This window comes from Oncorhynchus gorbuscha, linkage group LG10 (genome assembly GCF_021184085.1).
Source record: "Oncorhynchus gorbuscha isolate QuinsamMale2020 ecotype Even-year linkage group LG10, OgorEven_v1.0, whole genome shotgun sequence".
Lineage (NCBI taxonomy): Eukaryota > Metazoa > Chordata > Actinopteri > Salmoniformes > Salmonidae > Oncorhynchus > Oncorhynchus gorbuscha.
The window spans coordinates 89,364,357-89,388,101 of NC_060182.1; the positions used below are offsets into that span (position 1 = coordinate 89,364,357).

Sequence of the window (23,745 nt, forward strand, 5' to 3'; positions counted from 1 at the left end):
TTACACCATCTTTCTCCCAGGGCCCAGCTCCACCAGATGAGGGCGTGTTGGTGTATGGGCTGTACCTTGACGGAGCCAGCTGGGACCCTGTCTCCCACACCCTGCAGGAGCTTCAGCACAACATCAAACACTGCCCTGTGCCTGAGATACACTTCCTACCCTGCCAGGTAGAGGGCTCACCTTCTCATTTAACCATCCAATCCACTGAATATCACTTCAGCGTCTTACCCACCGTTCTTCATACAGTGGATGTAACATTGTTCACATATTTGTCCTGGACTGTCTTCCTGTTTTTATTGAGAGAGCTCATATCACATCCCTGTTGCCTTTGGTTGGCCAGGTCTCGGAGGATGCTGTGGCCGTGCCTACTACAGAGTCTCCTGGGGACCTCCAGTTCTATGACTGTCCCCTGTACCGTACCTTCAAGCGGGCAGGCTTCCTCTCCTCCTCAGGCATCTCTACCAACTTCATCACATCCGTGTCTCTACCCACCTTGAAGTGTCCTACTCACTGGGTCTTCAGGGGCACTGCCCTCCTCTGCCAACCTAATGAATGAACAAACTCAATACCAACTGTTTACACTGTTTACACTACAGCAGTGAACTCATTACCAAATAAAGACTGTTTCAAAGTAAGGACTGTGAAACCTGAAATACTTTTAAAACTGTTTATTTTCTCATTTTCAAAACACTGAAAATGTCTCAAGTATCGTTTGAACATATTTTGTTGCCATACCTACTTAGACACACCAGACCAACATGACAAAGTCGCCCACTGGAACACATTATTGAAAGAACAAGTACTCGGTTCCACAAATAACAGAAAGCTATTTTCTCATTGACTGGGCGCACAGCGATAACCAGCAGCAGTACTGTGTTTCCTCAGGAGTTATGTCTTCGTTTGTCACACTGACCATGATTTGCTTGTTTCTATGTTTTGTTTGGTCAGGGTGTGATATGAGTGGGCATTCTATGTTGTATGTCTAGTTTGTCTATTTCTGTGTTTTGGCCTGATATGGTTCTCAATCAGTGGCAGGTGTTTGTCGTTGTCTCTGATTGGAAACCATATTTAGGTAGCCTGTTTTGTATTGTGGTTATTGTCTATGTGATGTTGCATGTTAGCACTCAGTTTCGATCGCGGTCACATTAGTTTTGTTATTTTCTTTAGTGTACTTTTTTTTTTCGTCATTCATTAAAATTATGTATTCACGCTGCGCTTTGGTCTCCTCAATACGACGATCGTGATCATCGTTTTATACCTTGCAGCAAAACAAATGGTCCATTCAAATCTGATAGTCTCTGGAAATATACATTAACATGGTCTTGGGTTTATCGTTGATTTGAGTAATACTGTAGGTTTCTTTGGTCTTGTTCAGGCGTCATGCACGCCAGACATGTACAGTATCAGTGCATTTTTAATCCACAGTCACTTGGATTACAGAGAAATATGTTCATACACCGGATAGGTGCAGTGAAATGTGTTGTTTTACAGGGTCAGCCATAGCAGAGCACAATACCTCCCAACAACACTTCTCCTCTCAGAGCACCATCTCCTCAGAACAGAACCTCTGTGAAAAACACTCTGACATGATACAGTGTGTGGCCCATTTCACTGCCCAGAGGACCGTGATATAACGTGAGCCATCACAGAGCTGTCTCATGTTCCACAACAGGTGTGTGGGAGGTTAGAAGAAAGCTTTGCCTCTCCTCTTCTAACAAGCCCTCCTCTGTGTAGACGGCCTGACCATTTCTCTCGTGTTGAGCAGGTGGACATTCTTGGATGGCTGGCTACACAAAAAAAAAAAACTTAAGATAATAGACAATGTTTTGTAACCTTGATACGATAGCACATAGCTTTGTTAAAAGGACCCTCACACACAGTGTTGCTAGTCATTCAATCATTGAAGAAGGTGGGTTTTCCCACAATGCACTTTCAAAGGTGTGTTATTTATTAACTGTTTTACACACTTCCTGAAAGTGCATTGTGGGAATCTTACTATCGGCAATGAATGATTGAATTCCATCCTGAGTATGTGGACAGGGCCCCCTTTAGTGCTGTGTTATAGGAACGCATCAGCTCAGGAAGAAAACATTGTGGAACGTTGCCGACAGAAATGTCCTGCATGGAACTGATTCCTTGTTCTACATTTAAGAGAGACATGTTTGTTCTACATAACATATTTATTTCCGAACGTTGTGCCCTGCTGAATGCAGCCCTGGAGACTACCTGACCGTGTCCAATAATAAATGCATATTTTTGTTGCAAAATGTTTTGCTATGGTTTGCACTAACGAATACAATCATGAACTGTGAGTGTGCTCTGTTGTCTTACCCCATGCCCCAGTGGGGTGACGCAGCACAGCATCTGTTTGAGTTTATCTGGTACGAAGAACAGCATGTTGCCCAACAGGGGATACAGAGTGCCTGGGGTCACCTCCTCCGCTTTCATTGGTCCTTAAATGAAAGATAAAAGCAAACCAATTAGATTAACTTGACTTCTTCCTGTAGGATAATCTGTGGAAGTTTGAGCGATCTGAATGCATGTTTTGCTCTGGAATGCTAAATGACAAATGTTAATGAATCTGTACCTGTGAGAAAGCTAACAACCAACCCTGTGATCACCACAGTGAAGGAGTTGAGAGCGCTGTACCACATGAAGGACAAGGAGTAGAACCTCTGCAGACCCATTGGTCGGCTAAAGAAAAATGGAAAAACAGTTATTATAAAAATCACTAATTGTATTCACAAAATTTGCATCTATGAGTAAACTAAGTTAAATACTTTCTGATTGATCTCCGGGGAGTTTGGGAATTAAATTACAAACAGACCACAAAAATACACATTTCCGTTACGATGGATTAATAGTTACGGTATTGATTCTGTTGATCTTTGTTTCATACCTATGTGTAACGGTGGGCATTGCAGTACTGATGAGTGCTGTCCCCATGGCTGTGGTGATGTTCCCTGAGAGTTGTACAGCAGTACAGTTGAACTGAGACACAGCAGCAAGACCCCCAGAGGTACTGGTTACGATGCTCCCGATGCCCACCCAGAAGGCCATCGCCAGGCCTGACCCCAACCCTACCAGGGCACCCTGGAGAAACAGTACATCAAATGTATTTATTAAGCCTTTTTGACACCAGCAGTGTTCACTGAGTGGTTTTACAGTAACCCGGCCTAGCAGAGGCAAAGTGATGCTTTCTACTGGGTCCTGTGTGGTTCAGTTGGTAAGAGTGTGACAGTAGGTTTGATTCCAGCAGGGATCACATTAACACATCAGTACTTACGGTAGAGTTCGCCCAAGGACAGAACAACCCGAGAGAGAAGACGCCCAGAAGAGGACCACCAACCATTCCAAATATTTTGAAAGCAGTCTTGAATTGAAATAAACACAAACATGTCAGAATATTTTTTATTTGAACCTATTTGAAACTTAAATCCGCATAGGGACTAGGCAGATGCTTACCTGCAAAACGGAATCACTCATCAAGTGGGTGAGATAGGCCATGGCCAGACACAGCAGTCCATATGAACATGCTGGATCAGAAACGGAACATGTTACTCTTTAGAATGAGATGAGTGCTGTATCGTGTTAGGAAGCATGCTCTCACAGGTAAAGTGAGAAAGGCATTATGTAAAACTTAAAATAAGTTAAAAGATGCACTCAACAGTAAGCAGGGCCCGTACAGAAACAACCTTTAGGGCCTAACCCCGAGACTGAATCTGATCTACTCAACCTCTGACCCCTACTCCCAATACACTTAATTGGATCTATACAACCACTACCCACTAGGCACTTGAACTGATCGACATGAAGTGCCTAGGACCTAGAGGGTAGGGGCTATGGACCTAGAGGGTAGGGGCTATGGACCTAGAGGGTAGGGGCTATGGACCTAGAGGGTAGGGGCTATGGACCTAGAGGGGCTATGGACCTAGAGGGGCTATGGACCTAGAGGGTAGGGGCTATGGACCTAGAGGTTAGGGGCTATGGACCTAGAGGTTAGGGGCTATGGACCTAGAGGGTAGGGGCTATGGACCTAGAGGGGCTATGGACCTAGAGGGGCTATGGTATAGGGGCTATGGACCTAGAGGGTAGGGGCTATGGACCTAGAGGGGCTATGGACCTAGAGGGGCTATGGACCTAGAGGGGCTATGGACCTAGAGGGGCTATGGACCTAGAGGGGCTATGGACCTAGAGGGGCTATGGACCTAGAGGTTAGGGGCTATGGACCTAGAGGTTAGGGGCTATGGACCTAGAGGTTAGGGGCTATGGACCTAGAGGGTAGGGGCTATGGACCTAGAGGGTAGGGGCTATGGACCTAGAGGGTAGGGGCTATGGACCTAGAGGGGCTATGGACCTGGAGGGGCTATGGACCTAGAGGTTAGGGGCTATGGACCTAGAGGGTAGGATCTATGGACCTAGAGGGTAGGATCTATGGACCTAGAGGGTAGGGGCTATGGACCTAGAGGGTAGGATCTATGGACCTAGAGGGTAGGGGCTATGGACCTAGAGGTTAGGGGCTATGGACCTAGAGGGTAGGATCTATGGACCTAGAGGGTAGGATCTATGGACCTAGAGGGTAGGGGCTATGGACCTAGAGTGTAGGGGCTATGGACCTAGAGGGTAGGATCTATGGACCTAGAGGGTAGGGGCTATGGACCTAGAGGTTAGGGGCTATGGACCTAGAGGGTAGGGGCTATGGACCTAGAGGGTAGGGGCTATGGACCTAGAGGGTAGGGGCTATGGACCTAGAGGGAAGGGGCTATGGACCTAGAGGGTAGGGGCTATGGACCTAGAGGGTAGGGGCTATGGACCTAGAGGTTAGGGGCTATGGACCTAGAGGTTAGGGGCTATGGACCTAGAGGTTAGGGGCTATGGACCTAGAGGTTAGGGCTATGGACCTAGAGGTTAGGGGCTATGGACCTAGAGGTTAGGGGCTATGGACCTAGAGGGTAGGGGCTATGGACCTAGAGGTTAGGGGCTATGGACCTAGAGGTTAGGGGCTATGGACCTAGAGGGTAGGGGCTATGGACCTAGAGGGTAGGGGCTATGGACCTAGAGGGTAGGATCTATGGACCTAGAGGGTAGGGGCTATGGACCTAGAGGGTAGGGGCTATGGACCTAGAGGGTAGGGGCTATGGACCTAGAGGGTAGGGGCTATGGACCTAGAGGGTAGGGGCTATGGACCTAGAGGTTAGGGGCTATGGACCTAGAGGGTAGGGGCTATGGACCTAGAGGTTAGGGGCTATGGATCTAGAGGTTAGGGGCTATGGACCTAGAGGGTAGGGGCTATGGACCTAGAGAGTAGGGGCTATGGGCCTAGAGGGTTGGGTCTATGGACCTAGAGGGTAAGGGCTATGGACCTAGAGGATAGAGGGGAGGGCCTAGAAGGTAAGGGCTAGAGGGTAGGGGGTAGGGGCTATGGACCTAGAGTGTAGGAGCTAGGACCTAGAGGGTAGGGGCTATGGACCTAGAGGGTAGGGGCTATGGACCTAGAGGGTAGGGGCTATGGATCTAGAGGGTAGGGGCTATGGACCTAGAGGGTAGGGGCTATGGACCTAGAGGGTAGGGGCTATGGACCTAGAGGTTAGGGGCTATGGACCTAGAGGGTAGGGGCTATGGACCTAGAGGGTAGGGGCTATGGACCTAGAGGGTAGGGGCTATGGGCCTAGAGGGTTGGGTCTATGGACCTAGAGGGTAAGGGCTATGGACCTAGAGGGTAGGGGCTAGGATGTAGAGGATAGAGGGTAGGACCTAGAAGGTAAGGGCTAGAGGGTAGGGGGTAGGGGCTATGGACCTAGAGTGTAGGAGCTAGGACCTAGAGGATAGGGGCTATGGACCTAGAAGGTAGGGGCTATGGACCTAGAGGGTAGGGGCTATGGACCTAGAAGGTAGGGGCTATGGACCTAGAAGGTAGGGGCTATGGACCTAGAGGGTAGGGGCTATGGACCTAGAGGGTAGGGGCTATGGACCTAGAGGGTAGGGGCTATGGAGGGTAGGGGCTATGGACCTAGATGGTAGGGGCTATGGACCTAGAGGGTAGGGGCTATGGACCTAGAGGGTAGGGGCTATGGACCTAGAGGGTAGGGGCTATGGACCTAGAGGGTAGGGGCTATGGACCTAGAGGGTAGGGGCTATGGACCTAGAGGGTAGGGGCTATGGACCTAGAGGTTAGGGGCTATGGACCTAGAGGGTAGGGGCTATGGACCTAGATGTTAGGGGCTATGGACCTAGAGGGTAGGGGCTATGGACCTAGAGGGTAGGGGCTATGGACCTAGAGGGTAGGGGCTATGGACCTAGAGGGTAGGGGCTATGGACCTAGAGGGTAGGGGCTATGGACCTAGAGGGTAGGGGCTATGGACCTAGAGGGTAGGGGCTATGGACCTAGATGTTAGGGGCTATGGACCTAGAGGGTAGGGGCTATGGACAGGGCCCAGGATATCTCAACGTACCCAGTCCCTTGGAGAGCAGGGTGGCCCTGGCCTCTGTCATGGAGGGGCAGTGTGGTTTGATCAGATCCTCCATGGTCACTGTAGCCAGAGAGTTAAAGGCTGATGAGATGGTGCTGTGGACACAGACATGAAACTCAGTCACAACACCAAACCACCCCTCTGTCACTGTGCTTCTGCTTGTTCTGGATGTCTAGGCTGGGTTTACTGTAAAGCCTTTTGTCATCTGTTGGAAAAAAGGGTGTTAGAAATATTGATATACCTGAGAGCTGCACTAAACAGGCAGGAGATAAACAGTCCAGACAGGCCAGGTAGACCCTGCAGCATGTCCATCACAAAGTACAACACCATCTGTGAAGAGAGCACATACTGGTTGGTGGTACTGTCGGTTAGAGTAAGGCAATAGCAACACCAGGGTTGTTGGTTCAATTCCCACTGAGTGATCATATACATAATACAAAGGTATGCACTCACTGTACTGTAGGTCATTTTGGATAAAAGCATCTGCTGCTGACTGCTAAGTGGCATATTACTTCATCCACCTACTATAATACTATAATACTGTAATACTGTTATACTATAATACTGTTATACTATAATACTGTTATACTATAATACTGTAATACTATAATACTATAATACTGTAATGCTATAATACTATAATACTGTAATACTGTAATACTATAATACTATAATACTATTATACTATAATACTGTAATACTATAATACTGTTATACTATAATACTGTAATACTATAATACTGTAATACTATAATACTGTAATACTATAATACTATAATACTGTAATACTATTACTATAATACTGTAATACTATAATACTATAATACTGTAATGATGCACTCCAGATTACCATAATAAATAACACACACACCTCATTTTTTGATAAGACACCTAGATTGTGGAAATGGTCCTCCCCACAGTAGCGTGCAAACATGACAAGCCCCATGACACAGCTCAGAGCTAGAGCTAACTGTAGGGAGGGAAACACCATGTAGCAAGACCTGCAGAAAACATAGAGGAGTCACAATCCACCAGAGCAGGAAAACAACACTTTTTCTAACATAACTTGCATGCTTAAAATAAAGTAAATGGTAATAGTATAATAAGTTACAGAACACAATACATGCACCTTATCTGTCAATCTCTAACTGATGTATCTCTGTGGTCTTACATGACGGCGTCCCGCTCTGTCTTGGCACTGAGGTATCTCTGGACCTGGGCCTGGTTGACCCCATACAGTGACAACATCAGGAAGACTCCCCCCACCCCCAGGGTCCAGAACGTGTACTCCACCGTAGGGTCAGGGTTCAGGCTGGAGAGCAGACATGTAAAGAGGGGGAACATCTAATTGGAATATTAGAACTGGAACAATGGAATTGGAACATGGGGTTTAAGATGTCCTCAAAATCCAACTTTAAACTAGGTTGCCAGTCATCGCTTGAATACGTGAATATAGTGACCAGACCAACTCACTCTATGCCAGAGATGCGGTTCCCCTCTGAGACCTTCCTCCAGACCTCTGCCACCCCCCCAGTCTGCTGGACCCCCACCACGATGACCGCTAGTTGGCCAGCAAACATCACTATGGTCTGGAAGACATCTGTCCAGATCACTGCCTTCAGGCCTCCCTGTCAGGACCAGGCACAACACAGAGACCCAATCACAGAGCCTATTATCATATGTGACCGATTGTCTCGATTTGGTCTTATGTGGCAAAATTTGTAATGTTTTTACTTTTACATTGGATAAAAGTTGAGAGTCTGAAATAGAAAATGATATATCATACACTACAGTTAGGGAACAATGGGAAAGTAATTCTGCTTTGAAAGTTGATAAACGTGTAACCTCACTTTTGAGAAAATGGCCCTTGAATGTTTTGGTAAACCTACTGGAGACTTCTTCGTTGTCTACACCCATTCAGCATCATTCACACCCTCTAAGCCCCGCCCATCTCTTTAAGGATTCAGATGTGAGGCCATGTACAAAACAACCAAAGATTTCAAGACTAATGGCTGGTTTATACTACGAGTGTGTTGGTAAATTTAATCTGGAGTGCCAGAGTGCGCTCTGGGCGTTGGTAAACTCAGAGAGTTGTCAGTATATAAGAAATCCCGCTATGCCCTCAGACGAACCATCAAACAAGCAAAGCTTCAATACAGGACTGAATCCTACTACACGGACTCTGACGCTCGTCGGATGTGGTAGGGCTGAAAAATATTAAGAACTACAAAGGGAAACCCAGTTGTGAGCTGCCCAGTGGCGCGAGTGTACCAGACAAGCGAAATGTCTTTTATGCTCACTTTGAGGCAAGCAACACTGAAGCATGCATGAGAGCACCAGTTGTCCCGGACAACTGTGTGATCACGCTCTCCATAGCCTTTAAACAGGTCAACATTCACAAAGCCGCGGGGCTAGACAGATTACCAGGAAGTGTACTCAAAGCATGCGCGGACCAACTGGTAAGTGTCTTCGCTGAAATGTTCAACTTCTCCCTCTCTGAGTCTGGAATACCAACATGTTTCAAGCAGACCACCATAGTCCCTGTGCCCAAGAAAGTGTAAGTAACTTCCCTAAATGATTACCGCCCAGTAGCACTCACGTCAGTAGCCATGAAGTGCTTTGAAAGGCTGGTCATGGCTCACACATGCCGGAAACCCTAGACCCACTCCAATTCACATACCGCCCCAACAGAGCCACAGATTATGTAATCTCTATTGCACTCAACACTGGCCTTTCCCACCTGGACGAAAGGAACACCTATGTGAGAATGCTGTTCATTGACTACAGCTCAGCATTCAACACCATAGTGCCCACAAAGCTCATCACTAAGCTAAGGACCCTGAGACTAAACACCTCCCTCTTCAACTGGATCCTGGACTTCCTGACGGGCCGCTACACTGATCTTCAACACTGGGGTCCCTCAGGGGTGCGTGCTTAGTCCACTCCTGTACTCCCTGTTCACCCACAACTGCGTGGCCAAGCATGACTCCAACACCCTCATTAAGTTTGCTTATACACAACAGCTGATCATCAACAATGATGAGACAGCCTATAGGGAGGAGGTCAGAGACCTGGCAGTGTGGTGGTGCACGTAGGGTTGCAAAGGGTCTGAAATTTTCCGGGAAATTCTTCAATGGAAATTAAGCCCGGGAATTTTGTGAATTTTGCTTAAATTCGTCAAAAAAGTTAGCTTATAACAGTGAACCTTTTTTGTGGGATACACATAAGGCAATTCTAGTTCTTGTGGTTATATATTTTGGTTAAACTATCCCAATTAAATGGAATTGCAACCCTCTGCATGCACAGTGCATTCTTTCATCACATGTATAGCTGATTCAAGATCTTGCATACTAATGAGATGCTATTGAGCCCACACTACTACACTGTCTGAGCCAAGGACTACATGCTTTCTGGTAAGTTTTGATTACAATACTGGGTGGGGTGAATATATCGTATATGACAAACATTATTTTTTTGTTAACTAGTAAATAGTATGGAACAGCAAAGTGTGTTTAAATAATTCCTAACTTGTTAACCATTTCTGCTCCTTAGTTTTTGCTACCATGTGGGTTTTAGCTTGCTTGAGCCTGCTAACTGAGGAGTGTTATTTCACTTGTTTCCATACATGTTACATGTTAAAACATTTATCTTACAAAGGAGTTGTTTTACTCTAACTGCTTAACTATTTATTAGTACATGGAATTGTACTATTTATTTTATTACTCATTTTTTCTAATCTTTACAGGAAAAAGCCAAGGCACCATCTGATGTGTGGGGACATTTCACTGGAGCCAATATAGAAGGAAAAGCTGTGTACATTAGCAAACACTGCGCCAAATCATGTGAAGAATGCAACAAAGATGCAGAATCATCTGGCCAAGTGCATAAAGTTCCCTCAGTGCTCACAACAAGCAACCTCTGACAAAAGTCCCTCTACTTCTATTTGAAGTTAAAATGATGAATCAGACACCTGATCGATAGCAACAGATCATGTCCTCCTGGAATCAGAAGTTTTTTTTTACTCGATGGAGGAACGTAGTCAGAGAAATGCTGATGAATGTCTTGCTCGAGCTGTGTATGCAACTGGTTCTGTTATGCAGGTGAATGAGGACCCAAAAGCGACTTGGCAAAAACAGAGTCTTTATTCCAGTAAAGGAAATAGGCAATACTCCTAGACAAATTGGAGCAGAAAACAAAACATAAAAAACTAATTCCACTCGTAGTGACGAGGACAGACTGGAGACTCGACCATAAACTGTAGGTTGCCTCGGGAAGGCACCGACCGTAGCAGACTCAGACACCTGCTCACACGCAGCATCTGAGGGAAACAAGACACGACAGGGCGAGACAAAGACACAGCACGGCGAACAATATACAAGGATCCGACAGGACAGAAACGGAAAACAAGGGGAGAAATAGGGACTCTAATCAGAGGACAAGATAGGGAACAGGTGTGGAAAGACTAAATGAGTGAGTAGGAGAATGAGGAACAGCTGGGAGCAGGAACGGAACGATAGAGAGAGGAGAGAGAGGGAGGGAGAGAGAGAGGGATAGAAAAAGGGAACGAACCTAATAAGACCAGCAGGGGGAAACGAACAGAAGGGAAAGCATAATGACAAGACAATATAAGACAAAACATGACAGTACCCCCACTCTCCTGGCGCACTGAGGAGGAATCCTGGCGGCAACGGAGGAAATCATCAATCAGCGAACGGTCCAGCACGTCCCGAGACGGAACCCAACTCCTCTCCTCAGGACCGTAACCCTCCCAATCCACTAAGTATTGGTGACCCCGTCCCCGAGAACGCATGTCCATGATCCTACGTACCTTGTAAATAGGTGCGCTCTCGACAAGGACGGGGGGGACGAACGGGGGTGCGAAGAAAGGGCTTGATACAGGAGACATGGAAGACAGGATGGACGCGACGAAGATGTCGCGGAAGAAGCATGGTCGCACAACGACAGGATTGACGACCTGGGAGACACGGAACGGACCAATGAACCGCGGAGTCAACTTACGAGAAGCTGTCAAGTGGAAAGCCACACTCTCTGGCCGCAACAATACCTAGGACTCTTAATCCACGTTTATTGGCGGCTCTCACAGTCTGTGCCCTGTAACGGCAAAGTGCAGACCTCACCCTCCTCCAGGTGCGCTCACAACGTTGGACAAACGCTTGAGCGGAGGGAACGCTGGACTCGGCAAGCTGGGATGAGAACAGAGGAGGCTGGTAACCCAGACTACTCTGAAACGGAGATAACCCGGTAGCAGACGAAGGAAGCGAGTTGTGAGCATATTCTGCCCAGGGGAGCTGTTCTGCCCAAGACGCAGGGTTTCTAAAAGAAAGGCTGCGTAGTATGCGACCAATCGTCTGATTGGCCCTTTCTGCTTGACCGTTAGACTGGGGATGAAACCCGGAAGAGAGACTGACGGACGCACCAATCAAACGACAGAACTCCCTCCAAAACTGTGACGTGAATTGCGGACCTCTGTCTGAAACGGCGTCTAACGGGAGGCCATGAATTCTGAACACATTCTCGATGATGATTTGTGCCGTCTCCTTAGCGGAAGGAAGCTTAGCGAGGGGAATGAAATGTGCCGCCTTAGAGAACCTATCGACAACCGTAAGAATCACAGTCTTCCCCGCAGACAAAGGCAGACCGGTAATGAAGTCTAAGGCGATGTGAGACCATGGTCGAGAAGGAATGGGAAGCGGTCTGAGACGACCGGCAGGAGGAGAGTTACCTGACTTAGTCTGCGCGCAGTCCGAACAAGCAGCCACGAAACGGCGCGTGTCACGCTCCTGAGTAGGCCACCAAAAGCGCTGGCGAATAGAAGCAAGAGTACCTCGAACGCCGGGATGACCAGCTAACTTGGCAGAGTGAGCCCACTGAAGAACAGCCAGACGAGTAGAAACAGGAACGAAAAGAAGGTTACTAGGACAAGCGCACGGCGACGCAGTGTGCGTGAGTGCTTGCTTAACCTGTCTTTCAATTCCCCAGACTGTCAACCCGACAACACGCCCATAAGGAAGAATCCCCTCGGGATCAGTAGAAGCCACAGAAGAACTAAAGAGACGGGATAAGGCATCAGGCTTGGTGTTCTTACTACCCGGACGGTAAGAAATCACAAACTCGAAACGAGCGAAAAACAACGCCCAACGAGCTTGACGTGCATTAAGTCGTTTGGCAGAACGGATGTACTCAAGGTTCTTATGGTCTGTCCAAACGACAAAAGGAACGTCGCCCCCTCCAACCACTGTCGCCATTCGCCTAGGGCTAAGCGGATGGCGAGCAGTTCGCGGTTACCCACATCATAGTTGCATTCCGATGGCGACAGGCGATGAGAAAAATAAGCGCAAGGATGAACCTTATCGTCAGACTGGAAGCGCTGGGATAGAATGGCTCCCACGCCTACCTCTGAAGCGTCAACCTCGACAATGAATTGTTTAGTGACGTCAGGAGTAACGAGGATAGGAGCGGACGTAAAACGTTCTTTGAGAAGATCAAAAGCTCCCTGGGCGGAACCGGACCTAAAACACGTCTTGACAGAAGTAAGAGCTGTGAGAGGGGCAGCAACTTGACCGAAATTACGAATGAAACGCCGATAGAAATTAGCGAAACCTAGAAAGCGCTGCAACTCGACACGTGACCTTGGAACGGGCCACTCACTGACAGCTTGGACCTTAGCGGGATCCATCTGAATGCCTTCAGCGGAAATAACAGAACCGAGAAAAGTGACGGAGGAGACATGAAAAGAGCACTTCTCAGCCTTCACGTAGAGACAATTCTCTAAAAGGTGCTGGAGTACACGTCGAACGTGCTGAACATGAATCTCGAGTGACGGTGGAAAAAAATCAGGATATCGTCAAGGTAGACAAAAACAAAGATGTTCAGCATGTCTCTCAGAACATCATTAACTAATGCCTGAAAAACAGCTGGCGCATTGGCGAGACCAAACGGCAGAACCCGGTACTCAAAATGCCCTAACGGAGTGTTAAACGCCGTTTTCCACTCGTCCCCCTCTCTGATGCGCACGAGATGGTAAGCGTTACGAAGGTCCAACTTAGTAAAGAACCTGGCTCCCTGCAGAATCTCGAAGGCTGATGACATAAGGGGAAGCGGATAACGATTCTTAACCGTTATGTCATTCAGCCTCGATAATCCACGCAGGGGCGTAGAGTACCGTCCTTCTTCTTAACAAAAAAAAACCCCGCCCCGGCAGGGGAGGAAGAAGGCACTACGGTGCCGGCGTCAAGAGACACAGACAAATAATCCTCGAGAGCCTTACGTTCGGGAGCCGACAGAGAGTATAGTCTACCCCGAGGAGGAGTGGTCCCCGGAAGGAGATCATACTACAATCATACGACCGGTGAGGAGGAAGGGAGTTGGCTCTGGACCGACTGAAGACCGTGCGCAGATCATGATATTCCTCCGGCACTCCTGTCAAATCGCCAGGTTCCTCCTGAGAAGTGGGGACAGAAGAAACGGGAGGGATAGCAGACATTAAACACTTCACATGACAAGAAACGTTCCAGGATAGGATAGAATTACTAGACCAATTAATAGAAGGATTATGACATACTAGCCAGGGATGCCCCAAAACAACAGGTGTAAAAGGTGAACGAAAAATCAAAAAGGAAATAGTCTCACTGTGGTTACCAGATACTGTGAGGGTTAAAGGTAGTGTCTCATATCTGATACTGGGGAGATGACTACCATCTAAGGCGAACATGGGCGTAGGCTTCTCTAACTGTCTGAAAGGAATGTCATGTTTCCGAGCCCATACTTCGTCCATAAAACAACCCTCAGCCCCAGAGTCTATCAAGGCACTGCATGTAGCACCCGAACCGGTCCAGCGTAGATGGACCGACATAGTAGTACAGGATCTTGATGGAGAGACCTGAGTAGTAGCGCTCACCAGTAGCCCTCCGCTTACTGATGAGCTCTGGCTTTTACTGGACATGAATTGACAAAATGTCCAGCAAGTCCGCAATAGAGGCACAGGCGGTTGGTGATCCTCCGTTCCCTCTCCTTAGTCGAGATGCGAATACCTCCCAGCTGCATGGGCTCAGTCTCTGAGCCAGAGGAGGGAGATGGTTGCGATGCGGAGCGGGAAACACCGTTAACGCGAGCTCTCTTCCACGAGCTTGGTGACGAAGATCTACCCGTCGTTCTATGCGGATGGCGAGAGCAATCAAAGAGTCCACACTGGAAGGAACCTCCCGGGAGAGAATCTCATCTTTAACCTCTGCGTGGAGTCCCTCCAGAAAACGAGCGAGCAGCGCCGGCTCGTTCCAGTCACTAGAGGCAGCAAGAGTGCGAAACTCTATAGAGTAATCCGTTATGGATCGATCACCTTGACATAGGGAAGCCAGGGCCCTAGAAGCCTCCCTACCAAAAACTGAACGATCAAAAACCCGAATCATCTCCTCTTTAAAGTTCTGGTAATTGTTAGAACAATCAGCCCTTGCCTCCCAGATAGCTGTGCCCCACTCTCGAGCCCGGCCAGTAAGGAGTGATATGACGTAAGCAACCCGAGCTCTCTCTCTAGAGTATGTGTTGGGTTGGAGAGAGAACACAATATCACACTGGGTGAGAAAGGAGCGGCACTCCGTGGGCTGCCCGGAGTAACAAGGTGGGTTATTAACCCTAGGTTCCAGAGGCTCGGCAGACCAGGAAGTAACAGGTGGCACGAGACGAAGACTCTGGAACTGTCCAGAGAGGTCGGAAACCTGAGCGGCCAGGTTCTCCACGGCATGACGAGCAGCAGACAATTCCTGCTCGTGTCTGCAGAGCATGGCTCCTTGGATCTCGACGGCAGTGTTACTAGCATCTGTAGTCGCTGGGTCCATTCTTTGGTCGGATCCTTTTTCTTTTTCTATTTTCTATTGAAAAGATTTAATAATTTGCAAGTGTGTCTACTTATGATAAGGTAAAAGGTTTATGTTTGTCTCTATATTGTAACGGCGTTCGTCTGTTGTAAGAAGAGAGTCGGACCGAAATGCAGCGTGGTGGTTACTCATGACTTTAATGAAGGAAAACGGAATGATACATGAAATAACTCATAAATACAAAAACAACAAAACGGAACGTGAAACCTATTACAGCCTATCTGGTGAACACTACACAAAGACAGGAACAAACACCCACAAAATACAAAGCGAAAGTCAGGCTGCCTAAATACGGTTCCCAATCAGAGACAACGATAAGCACCTGACTCTAATTGAGAATCGCCTCAGGCAGCCAAGCCTATACCACACCCCTAATCAGCCGCGATCCCAAATAATACAAACCCAATACGAAACGCAACATATAAACCCATGTCACACCCTGGCCTACCCAAACATATAACAAAAACACAAAATACAATGACCAAGGCGTGACATATATGATATGTTAAATATATCCTATGCAAAAAAAAACATCTACATTTAAATGGTATTAATATTAATTTGCATATATTTCCATTAATTACCATATATTCCCGTTAATTCTCACGGGAGGTTTCCACCTCTGAATATTCCCCAAAATGAGCAACCCTAGGTGCAAGGACAACAACCTTATTATTATTTTCCTAATTTATTTATTTATATGTATTGTTTTAGTAACAACAAATCAATACAAAAAGTACCTGGGGAAACACAAGGATGTATAAAGAATATACCAAGGACAATTGGGCTAGGGGCGGGGCTGGACTAGGGGCGGGGCTGGACTAGGGGCGGGGCTAGGGGGTACAATATCACATTACACAAGAACCTTAAGGGACATACACACATTTATAATTCTAACAGTGTTTTGTTGGCAGAGTATTTAATTGTCTTAAAATATAGTTCAATTTCTTTTTGTAAGGTAAGAAATGTGGTGTTTTGTTTGTAAATTTACATTTGTGAATATGAAATTTGGCCAAAAGGATGATGAAATGAACATCATAAAATTGTTTCAACTTATTTCTATTGTAGGTAAAGAATCCAATCAGCACATCTCTTCATAATAATGTAAAATCTTCATAAATGTGTTCAATTATATATCTACTGATGTCTTGCCACAGATTCCTTACATGAATACAAAGCTACACTCGCATCTGCTAACCATGTGTATGTGACAAATAATTGATTTGATTTGATTAAAAAAAGATGCAACGCTGTTTCTGGGTGGTCATTACTAAAGGTACAATTTGAATTGAAGTTTTTCTTCATATAGTGGTTGGCAGGATCATATTTATGAATAATAAAAAATAAAATAAACTTCCTTAATTTTGTTAACAAGTAGGTATGTGTGTGGCAACATCCTAACTTTTTTCCAAAACATATCAACAGGGGTAATCGTCGGTATGTCCTGAGGGTCAGGTCTTCCCTACTGATGAGTCAACAGGGGTAATCGTCGGTATGTCCTGAGGGTCAGGTCTTCCCTACTGATGAGTCAACAGGGGTAGTCAGGGGTCGGTATGTCCTGAGGGTCAGGTCTTCCCTACTGATGAGTCAACAGGGGTAATCGTCGGTATGTCCTGAGGGTCAGGTCTTCCCTACTGATGAGTCAACAGGGGTAATCGTCGGTATGTCCTGAGGGTCAGGTCTTCCCTACTGATGAGTCAACAGGGGTAATCGTCGGTATGTCCTGAGGGTCAGGTCTTGACACGTTCCTGAATAATGAAGAAACACCTGAGGGAATCACATCTAAAACAATTGTAAAATCTTTAGGTGTTACAGGGACCTTGTAAAGTGATATGAATTCCTTATAACTAAGTAAAAGACCCTCTGCATTTGGCTCACCAATAGGATATTATTTTGGAACCAATATTATATTTTTATACAATATGTCCCGATAATTCCATATATAATATCTGTGTGGAGAAATATTATGCTTATAAATTAAGGACCATGACAAGAAAACCTGCCGATGAAAATGCACAGTATCACTGGAACTTTGTCAATATTATGATTGCGAACCAACATGAAGTTAAGGCCACCAAAAGTAAAGAAAAAAAGTTCACTTTCAACTGCCTCTCCTATGAAGAAGTGATGAGTGACATCAGGAACGTCTAGTTTCCTGAAACGACCCACACACAGGCTTCAAGCTAATAATGGCTGATGTGATAAACATTTTAAAGAGTTTTACTTCAGAATGACATTTCATAATGTCAACATTACACAAAAAAGCTTTTCATGGGCAAATGTTTTGTGTAAGTCTTTTAATTATGTAATAATTGTGTAATAACAGCTTCATTACAAACTGAGAAAATGACTGAACAACTTACCAGAGTTGTATACAGTGTACACACCAGTCCAGTGGCCAGCACTGCTCCCCATAAATCAAAGCCAGTAACTACAGGGAAGCATGAAACTAAATTAAGCAACCTTTACTCCAAAATGTTGCAAAATTCTAAATAACCTACTCACAGCACAAAACACAGTAGAATTTCTGGAGCTGAAATGGTGTCGTCCCAAAACATTATTATTATTACCCCCCCCCCCCCCCCCCCCCCCCCAAGAGCTTTAGACCCTGTAGGGACAGTTTCCCAGACATAGATTAAGCCTAGTAGTCCTGTACTAAAAGCTATTTTAATGGAGAACGTCCATTGAGAATTCGTTTTAGTCCTGTACTACTTCATCTTTGTCTGGGAAACCGGCAATAAACCGCCCATAAAGTCTCATCACTGTCTGTAAATCCCGAAAGCATAAAAGTGCCTGAGTTACTGACCTGCATTGAGTGCTAGGGCTGGAGTGTACACACAAACAGCCATATATATGACCTGCAAGAGATATCAGTAGTCATCAGAGGAAAAACTGATATTCAACAATCTTCTCCTTGTTTTGGTCTTAATATTGCATCTGGTATGGACCTTACCGTCTGAAAGATGAAGGTAACTGTTCCACATATACGCACTGGTTTGTTGAACCGCAGTTCCAGATACTGAAAAGAAAAATGCCTTCACTAAGTGATATACACAGCAGTATTTTCAGCACTTATTTCCCTGACAGAAACCAAAACTATGGAAACGACTTAGCAGAGTTTAACAGCTAGGCCTATACATTTCAACTGGTATTAGCCTACATATTCTCATTCCAAACATTTCTCTCCATCTAGAGCTAAGCTTGCAGAGAGAATAGCCTAGAATACACACCTGATAAGCGCTGGTAAGATGCAGCCTGTAGAACACAGGAATGAAAATGTGTGCTGGAATGAATAGCCCCAGGATGTAAGCACAGCCTATGAACCAGTACTGAGTGCCATGGGTATAGATCTCCGCTGGCACGCCTACTATTGCCACCGCTGATTGAAATGTAGCGATTAGTGACAGAGACACAGGGAGGCAGCTCATGCTCCGGTCCGCCAGCAGGAACTCCTGAGTGGTGCGCTGCCGACCCCCTGAAAGGGCATAGTACAGCCCTATGCCCATGGACGACGCCAACAAAAGGGCAAATATGACATAGTCGATAGTGGCGAAGTGCATTTGTGCCAAAGCATTCATCTTGGTGCCAGGAATCAGGATACGGCTACTATTGCTGAATGGGATGGAGGTGGAGGGGCTCATCCGTAAGGGTGTCCACACCCATCCGTAAGGAGATCCCAAGAGCCTTGAACAGACTTCAGACACACTGGAATTAAATATGGGGGGGTGAGTTGCTGATTAACTCGTAATGAAGCCTTTATTGGTAGCTACCTACAGTTGAAGTCAGAAGTTTACATACACCTTATTCAAACACATTTGAACTCAGTTTTTCACAATTCCTGACATTTAATCCTAGTAAAAATTCCCTGTCTTAGGTCAGTTAGGATCACCACCTTATTTTAAGAATGTGAAATGTCAGAATAATAGTTGAGAGAATGATTTATTTCAGCTTTTATTTCATACATCACATTCCCAGTGGGTCAGAAGTTTACATTCACTCAATTAGTATTTGGTAGCATTGTCTTTAAATTGTTTAACTTGGGTCAAACGTTTCAGGTAGCCTTCCACAAGCTTCCCACAATAATTTGGGTGAATGTGATGGTCACTCCAATACCTTGGTTTTGTTGTCCTTAAGCCATTTTGCCACAACTTTGGAAGTATGCTTGGGGTCATTGTCCATTTGGAGGACCTATTTGCAACCAAGCTTTAACTTCCTGACTGATGCTTCATGTTGCTTCAATATATCCACATCATTTTCCTACCTCTTGATGCCATTTATTTTGTGAAGTGCACCAGTCTCTCCTGCAACAAAGCACCCCCACAACATGACGCTGACACCCCCGTGCTTCATGGTTGGGATGGTATTCTTTGGCTTGCAAGCCTCCCCCTTTTTCCTCCAACCATAACAATGGTCATTATGGCCAAACAGTTCTATTGTTGTTTCTTCAGACCAGAGGACATTTCTCCAAAAAGTACGATCTTGGTCCCTACGTGCAGTTGCAAACCGTAGTCTGGCTTTTTTTAATGGCGGTTTTGGAGCAGTAGCTTCTTCCTTGCTCAGCGGCCTTTCAGGTTTTGTCGATATAATACTCGTTTTACTGTGGTTATAGATACTTTTGTACCTGTTTAGTCCAGCATCTTCACAGGGTCCTTTGCTGTTGTTCTGGGATTGATTTGCACTTTTCGCACCAAATTATGTTAATCTCTAGGAGACAGAACGCGTCTCCTTCCTGAGCGGTATGACAGCTGCGTGGTCCCATGGTGTTTAAACTTGCGTTTCCAAACTGTTTAAAGGCAACTTCGTGTATGTAAACTTCTGACCCACTGGAATTGTGATACAGTGAATTACAATTAAATAATCTGTCTGTAAACAATTGTTGGAAAAATCACTTGTGTCATGCACAAAGAAGATGTCCTAACCGACTTGCCAAAACTATAGCTTGTTAACAAGAAAGTTGTGGAGTGGTTGAAAAATTAGTTTTAATGACTCCAACCTAAGTGTATGTAAACTTCTGACTTCAACTGTACCTAGATACCCAAACCATGTTCTGTTTTCTTGAGGGAGTCTGATAAACCAGGTTATTGTTTGCCACAATAGATCTAGATGACATACAGCACACAGTCAATGCAAGAAGCTTTCACATACCTCTCCTTCAGGTCCAGACATCCTTCTGGAAAAGATACTCAACTTGACAAGCAGGCAAAGTTGCCCCCACAAGAGTTCAGAAGTGATATTCCATTACTGCCATTGCATCGCCCTTGTCATCTTCATATCTCGGTGCCTGTGAGTGAAATTCTGAGACAAAGCGCATGTCGTGACTCCCACTGAAAATACATTTGACCTTCAAGGTTAAAACAAGGGGGCGACAGAGAAAACATTATCAATGACCTTTGACAATGTTGTCAAAATGACTTTAAAAATAACAATAATGAATCTAAATATAGACAACACATTCTTCTTTGTCGACCTTTCCTGCAGTCAAATGACCTCGTGGCCTCATTGGTGGAATACTATACATATTTTTCATAATTAATCAACATTATTTATTTTCTATTGCAGAAAATCAGGTGTTTCTATGTCAAACGGTTTTGTTACAATTCAGGCTTCTGTGATATATATAAATGTAATATTGTAATGCAAACTCAAAATGTAATACATTTCAACTTTATATCTGACATGGTACAAGTGTCCTCTTTTTTTACGCTCATAACCATGTGTGCGAGTTGTATATTTTTGTTTGAGACTACCAAGAAACACCGTGCAGCCCTGATTTAGCCCACTGCAGTAACAGGTTAACAGATCAAGTCTGATAACATGCTGAGCACAGCACAAACTCTGTGAACTTTACCCTGCATACCAGTTTGGTGAAATCCAAACATATATTGCCTGATGCTTACAGTAGGACAACATGCACAACTGTCACTATTGTTACCTAGAAATATGAAATAGTCACAGTAATGACAAATTCCATTCCTTTTACTGTCTTTTTAATAAAAACAAATGCTAATTAAAGTTGGTTTTAGCTCAAATTAGACATAGACCCACTGACTGTACACCCTTACCTGGATAACGTGTGGAGCAGAGTAGTTCCACTTCCAGTTCAACACTTATTATCTGTGTTTTCACCTGGATACGGTGTGGTTCAGATGAGTCCAACTTCCAATTCAACACTTTTATTTGTCGGTGTCTTGCATCATCCATGGTGACAATGTTTGCTTAATTTAGTTATGCGCTCAAAACGTGGTTTGCTTAAGACCAGGCATCATCTCTGAATCTGACGGTAATTGCCACATAGGTGATCAGTGGAAATCAAAGGCCTGTCTCAAGCTTCTGATACTCAAGCTATGTTTGTAAAGCTATAGCTAATAAAGAAGATTATCTGCAAAAACTACACGAGGATGACTTCTTTTTCTTCTTCGGTACCATGACGTTCGCACATTTCGTTTGTGCGTGCCGCCACCTACTGTACGGCAGTGTGTGTTTCAATCACGTCACATTTCGTTTGTGCGTGCCGCCACCTACTGTACGGCAGTGTGTGTTTCAATCACGTCACATTTCGTTTGTGCGTGCCGCCACCTACTGTACGGCAGTGTGTGTTTCAATCACGTCACATTTGCGATACAATTTTTATTTTTTTAAGGGGGAAAAATAAGAAAATTGCATCACAAACCAACGCTACATCTATATGCCACCATTTAAAAAACAATACCAAATCTCAAAACATCTCATAAATCTTCTGTAGCAAAATCTCATACACTGCTGCCACATACAGGCATGAAAAAACTCACTACCCCTTTCACTACATTGACCCAATCTGTTCCTGCACCATGCCAGCGGCCTGGGAGGAGAGGAAACCACCCCTCAACACACCCTGTAACTCTTCTGACATCCGATCTCGTATACCCAAATACTTCTCTGCAGCTGCCACCACAATATCTATTTTCTGTGATTTGAATCTATTTTCTGTGCTATGAACACTAAAAAGCCTACCTTACGAAGCATGAATCACTCGTCGGCCTATCCCGCTGTGCTGGCACAGATCTACTACTCACAGCAACATGGAAAACCCCAACAGTAGACACACAAAACTTTATCCACCAAAACTACGCAGTCTTCTTTCACATGCCCTCGTGCACACTTCCCACATGTTGGAATCTCCTTCCTACATGCTGCTATGACATGACCATAAATGTTGCTCTTGAAACAGAGCCGCGGATTCAGCACAAAAGGCTCTAACAGGATAACTGCTATATCCTAACATGACTTTGTCTGGTAGAGACTCTGACTAAACGAGCGCCTGCTCCCTCTGATCAGAAGAAACACAAAAACATATCACAAGTCCACTAACGTTACAGGTTAGCTTCACTGATTCTACTGCACCCAAGTCCTTTCCCACCCACCCTGAAACCACAAATGGATCTGTCATAAGGCAAGAGTCCACCTTCTCCGGGAAAAATGTTGCTCCTACTGGTCCAGATTCTTCTTTATCATGTCCAAAGACGCCAAGCTCGGTTTCCAAGCTCTTCACCACACCTTCCATGACACTTAACTCGCCCTCATTCACATCCCTCCAGAACTCTGTCTGGAGGACAGCTCACTGTTTGCACTTGACAACATTCTTCTTCAACACCCCATCTCCATTTTTATGGTCATCTTCCTCAGATTCAAATCCAACCTCTCCTTTCATCATTCTCTCCAACTTCCTCTTCCTCTTTTTCCACCTCAGAAATCCATCTTTCTGTGTTCCTGTCCCAATATTCCTGTTCTGTTCCATGATTCCTCTTACCCACAAGGAGGATGACTGTCAAACAAAGATACCTACAATCATATCGCTTGCACTGGTCAGTAAAGGAAAAGGTGTGGAGTAGAGTAGGGCAGACATTGTGAAGACATGAAACAGGTCATAGTGTTTCGTGGAGGAAACAGCATGTGTTGATATTTTGTTAACTGTACTTTTTATTTAACTAGGCAAGTCAGATCAGAACAAAGTCTTATATTGGGTTAAACCCTAAATCGAACAAAACTGGGTCAATTTTGTGCCGACCTTATGGGACTCCCAATCACAGACATTTGTGATACCGTCTGGAATTGAACCCAGGTCTGTAGTGATGCCTCTAGCACTGAGATGCAGAGCTAGACCCCTGCGCCACTTGGGAGCCCCTGTATGATGTAGATATGGAGAGATTGTGTGAACGGGTTAGAGAGGCTGGTCGGGATGGTCTCTATTTCACTCTTTAATAGGAACAGGACGAATGAAGATAATTTAGTGTACTGTATATAGGCTGTGACTGGACTCACACTCCAGTACAGTAGGTGGCGGTGTACAGCTTAAAAGTTGAATGGATCCCCCAACCCAATCCCGAAGAAGAAGAAGAAGAAGAAGA

At 45.4% G+C, this 23,745-nt stretch overlaps 1 protein-coding gene, 1 long non-coding RNA gene and 1 pseudogene across 5 annotated transcripts; 1 reads left to right on the forward strand and 2 right to left on the reverse strand.

The window, feature by feature from the left end:
• The window catches only part of LOC124046975, a 58,894-nt pseudogene extending 57,681 nt beyond the window's left edge, over nt 1-1,213 (forward strand).
• slc5a6b (solute carrier family 5 member 6) lies at nt 654-21,790 on the reverse strand. 4 transcript variants are annotated; one of them, XM_046367415.1, is made up of 17 exons: nt 21,424-21,790; nt 20,507-20,656; nt 18,592-18,616; nt 18,315-18,380; nt 18,168-18,219; nt 17,725-17,792; nt 7,944-8,098; nt 7,642-7,782; nt 7,342-7,471; nt 6,712-6,800; nt 6,453-6,565; nt 3,466-3,536; nt 3,287-3,373; nt 2,900-3,093; nt 2,588-2,694; nt 2,332-2,453; nt 654-1,787 (listed from the first exon to the last, which is right to left on the reverse strand). In XM_046367415.1, exons 5-17 carry the CDS (start codon nt 18,208-18,210, stop codon nt 1,644-1,646), a joined length of 1,464 nt encoding a protein of 487 aa, XP_046223371.1. In that variant the 5' UTR covers nt 18,211-18,219; nt 18,315-18,380; nt 18,592-18,616; nt 20,507-20,656; nt 21,424-21,790; the 3' UTR covers nt 654-1,643. The 4 variants fall into 4 exon arrangements, with proteins under 4 accessions (XP_046223371.1, XP_046223370.1, XP_046223367.1 ...); XM_046367414.1 differs by having other exon boundaries at nt 18,592-19,055; XM_046367411.1 differs by having other exon boundaries at nt 18,592-19,066.
• On the reverse strand, nt 3,546-6,446 carry LOC124046711. Its single transcript, XR_006841053.1, has 3 exons — nt 6,055-6,446; nt 4,192-5,884; nt 3,546-4,053 (listed from the first exon to the last, which is right to left on the reverse strand). It is a non-coding gene; the product is annotated as an uncharacterized LOC124046711 (long non-coding RNA).
• Nucleotides 21,791-23,745: the final 1,955 nt, after the last annotated feature.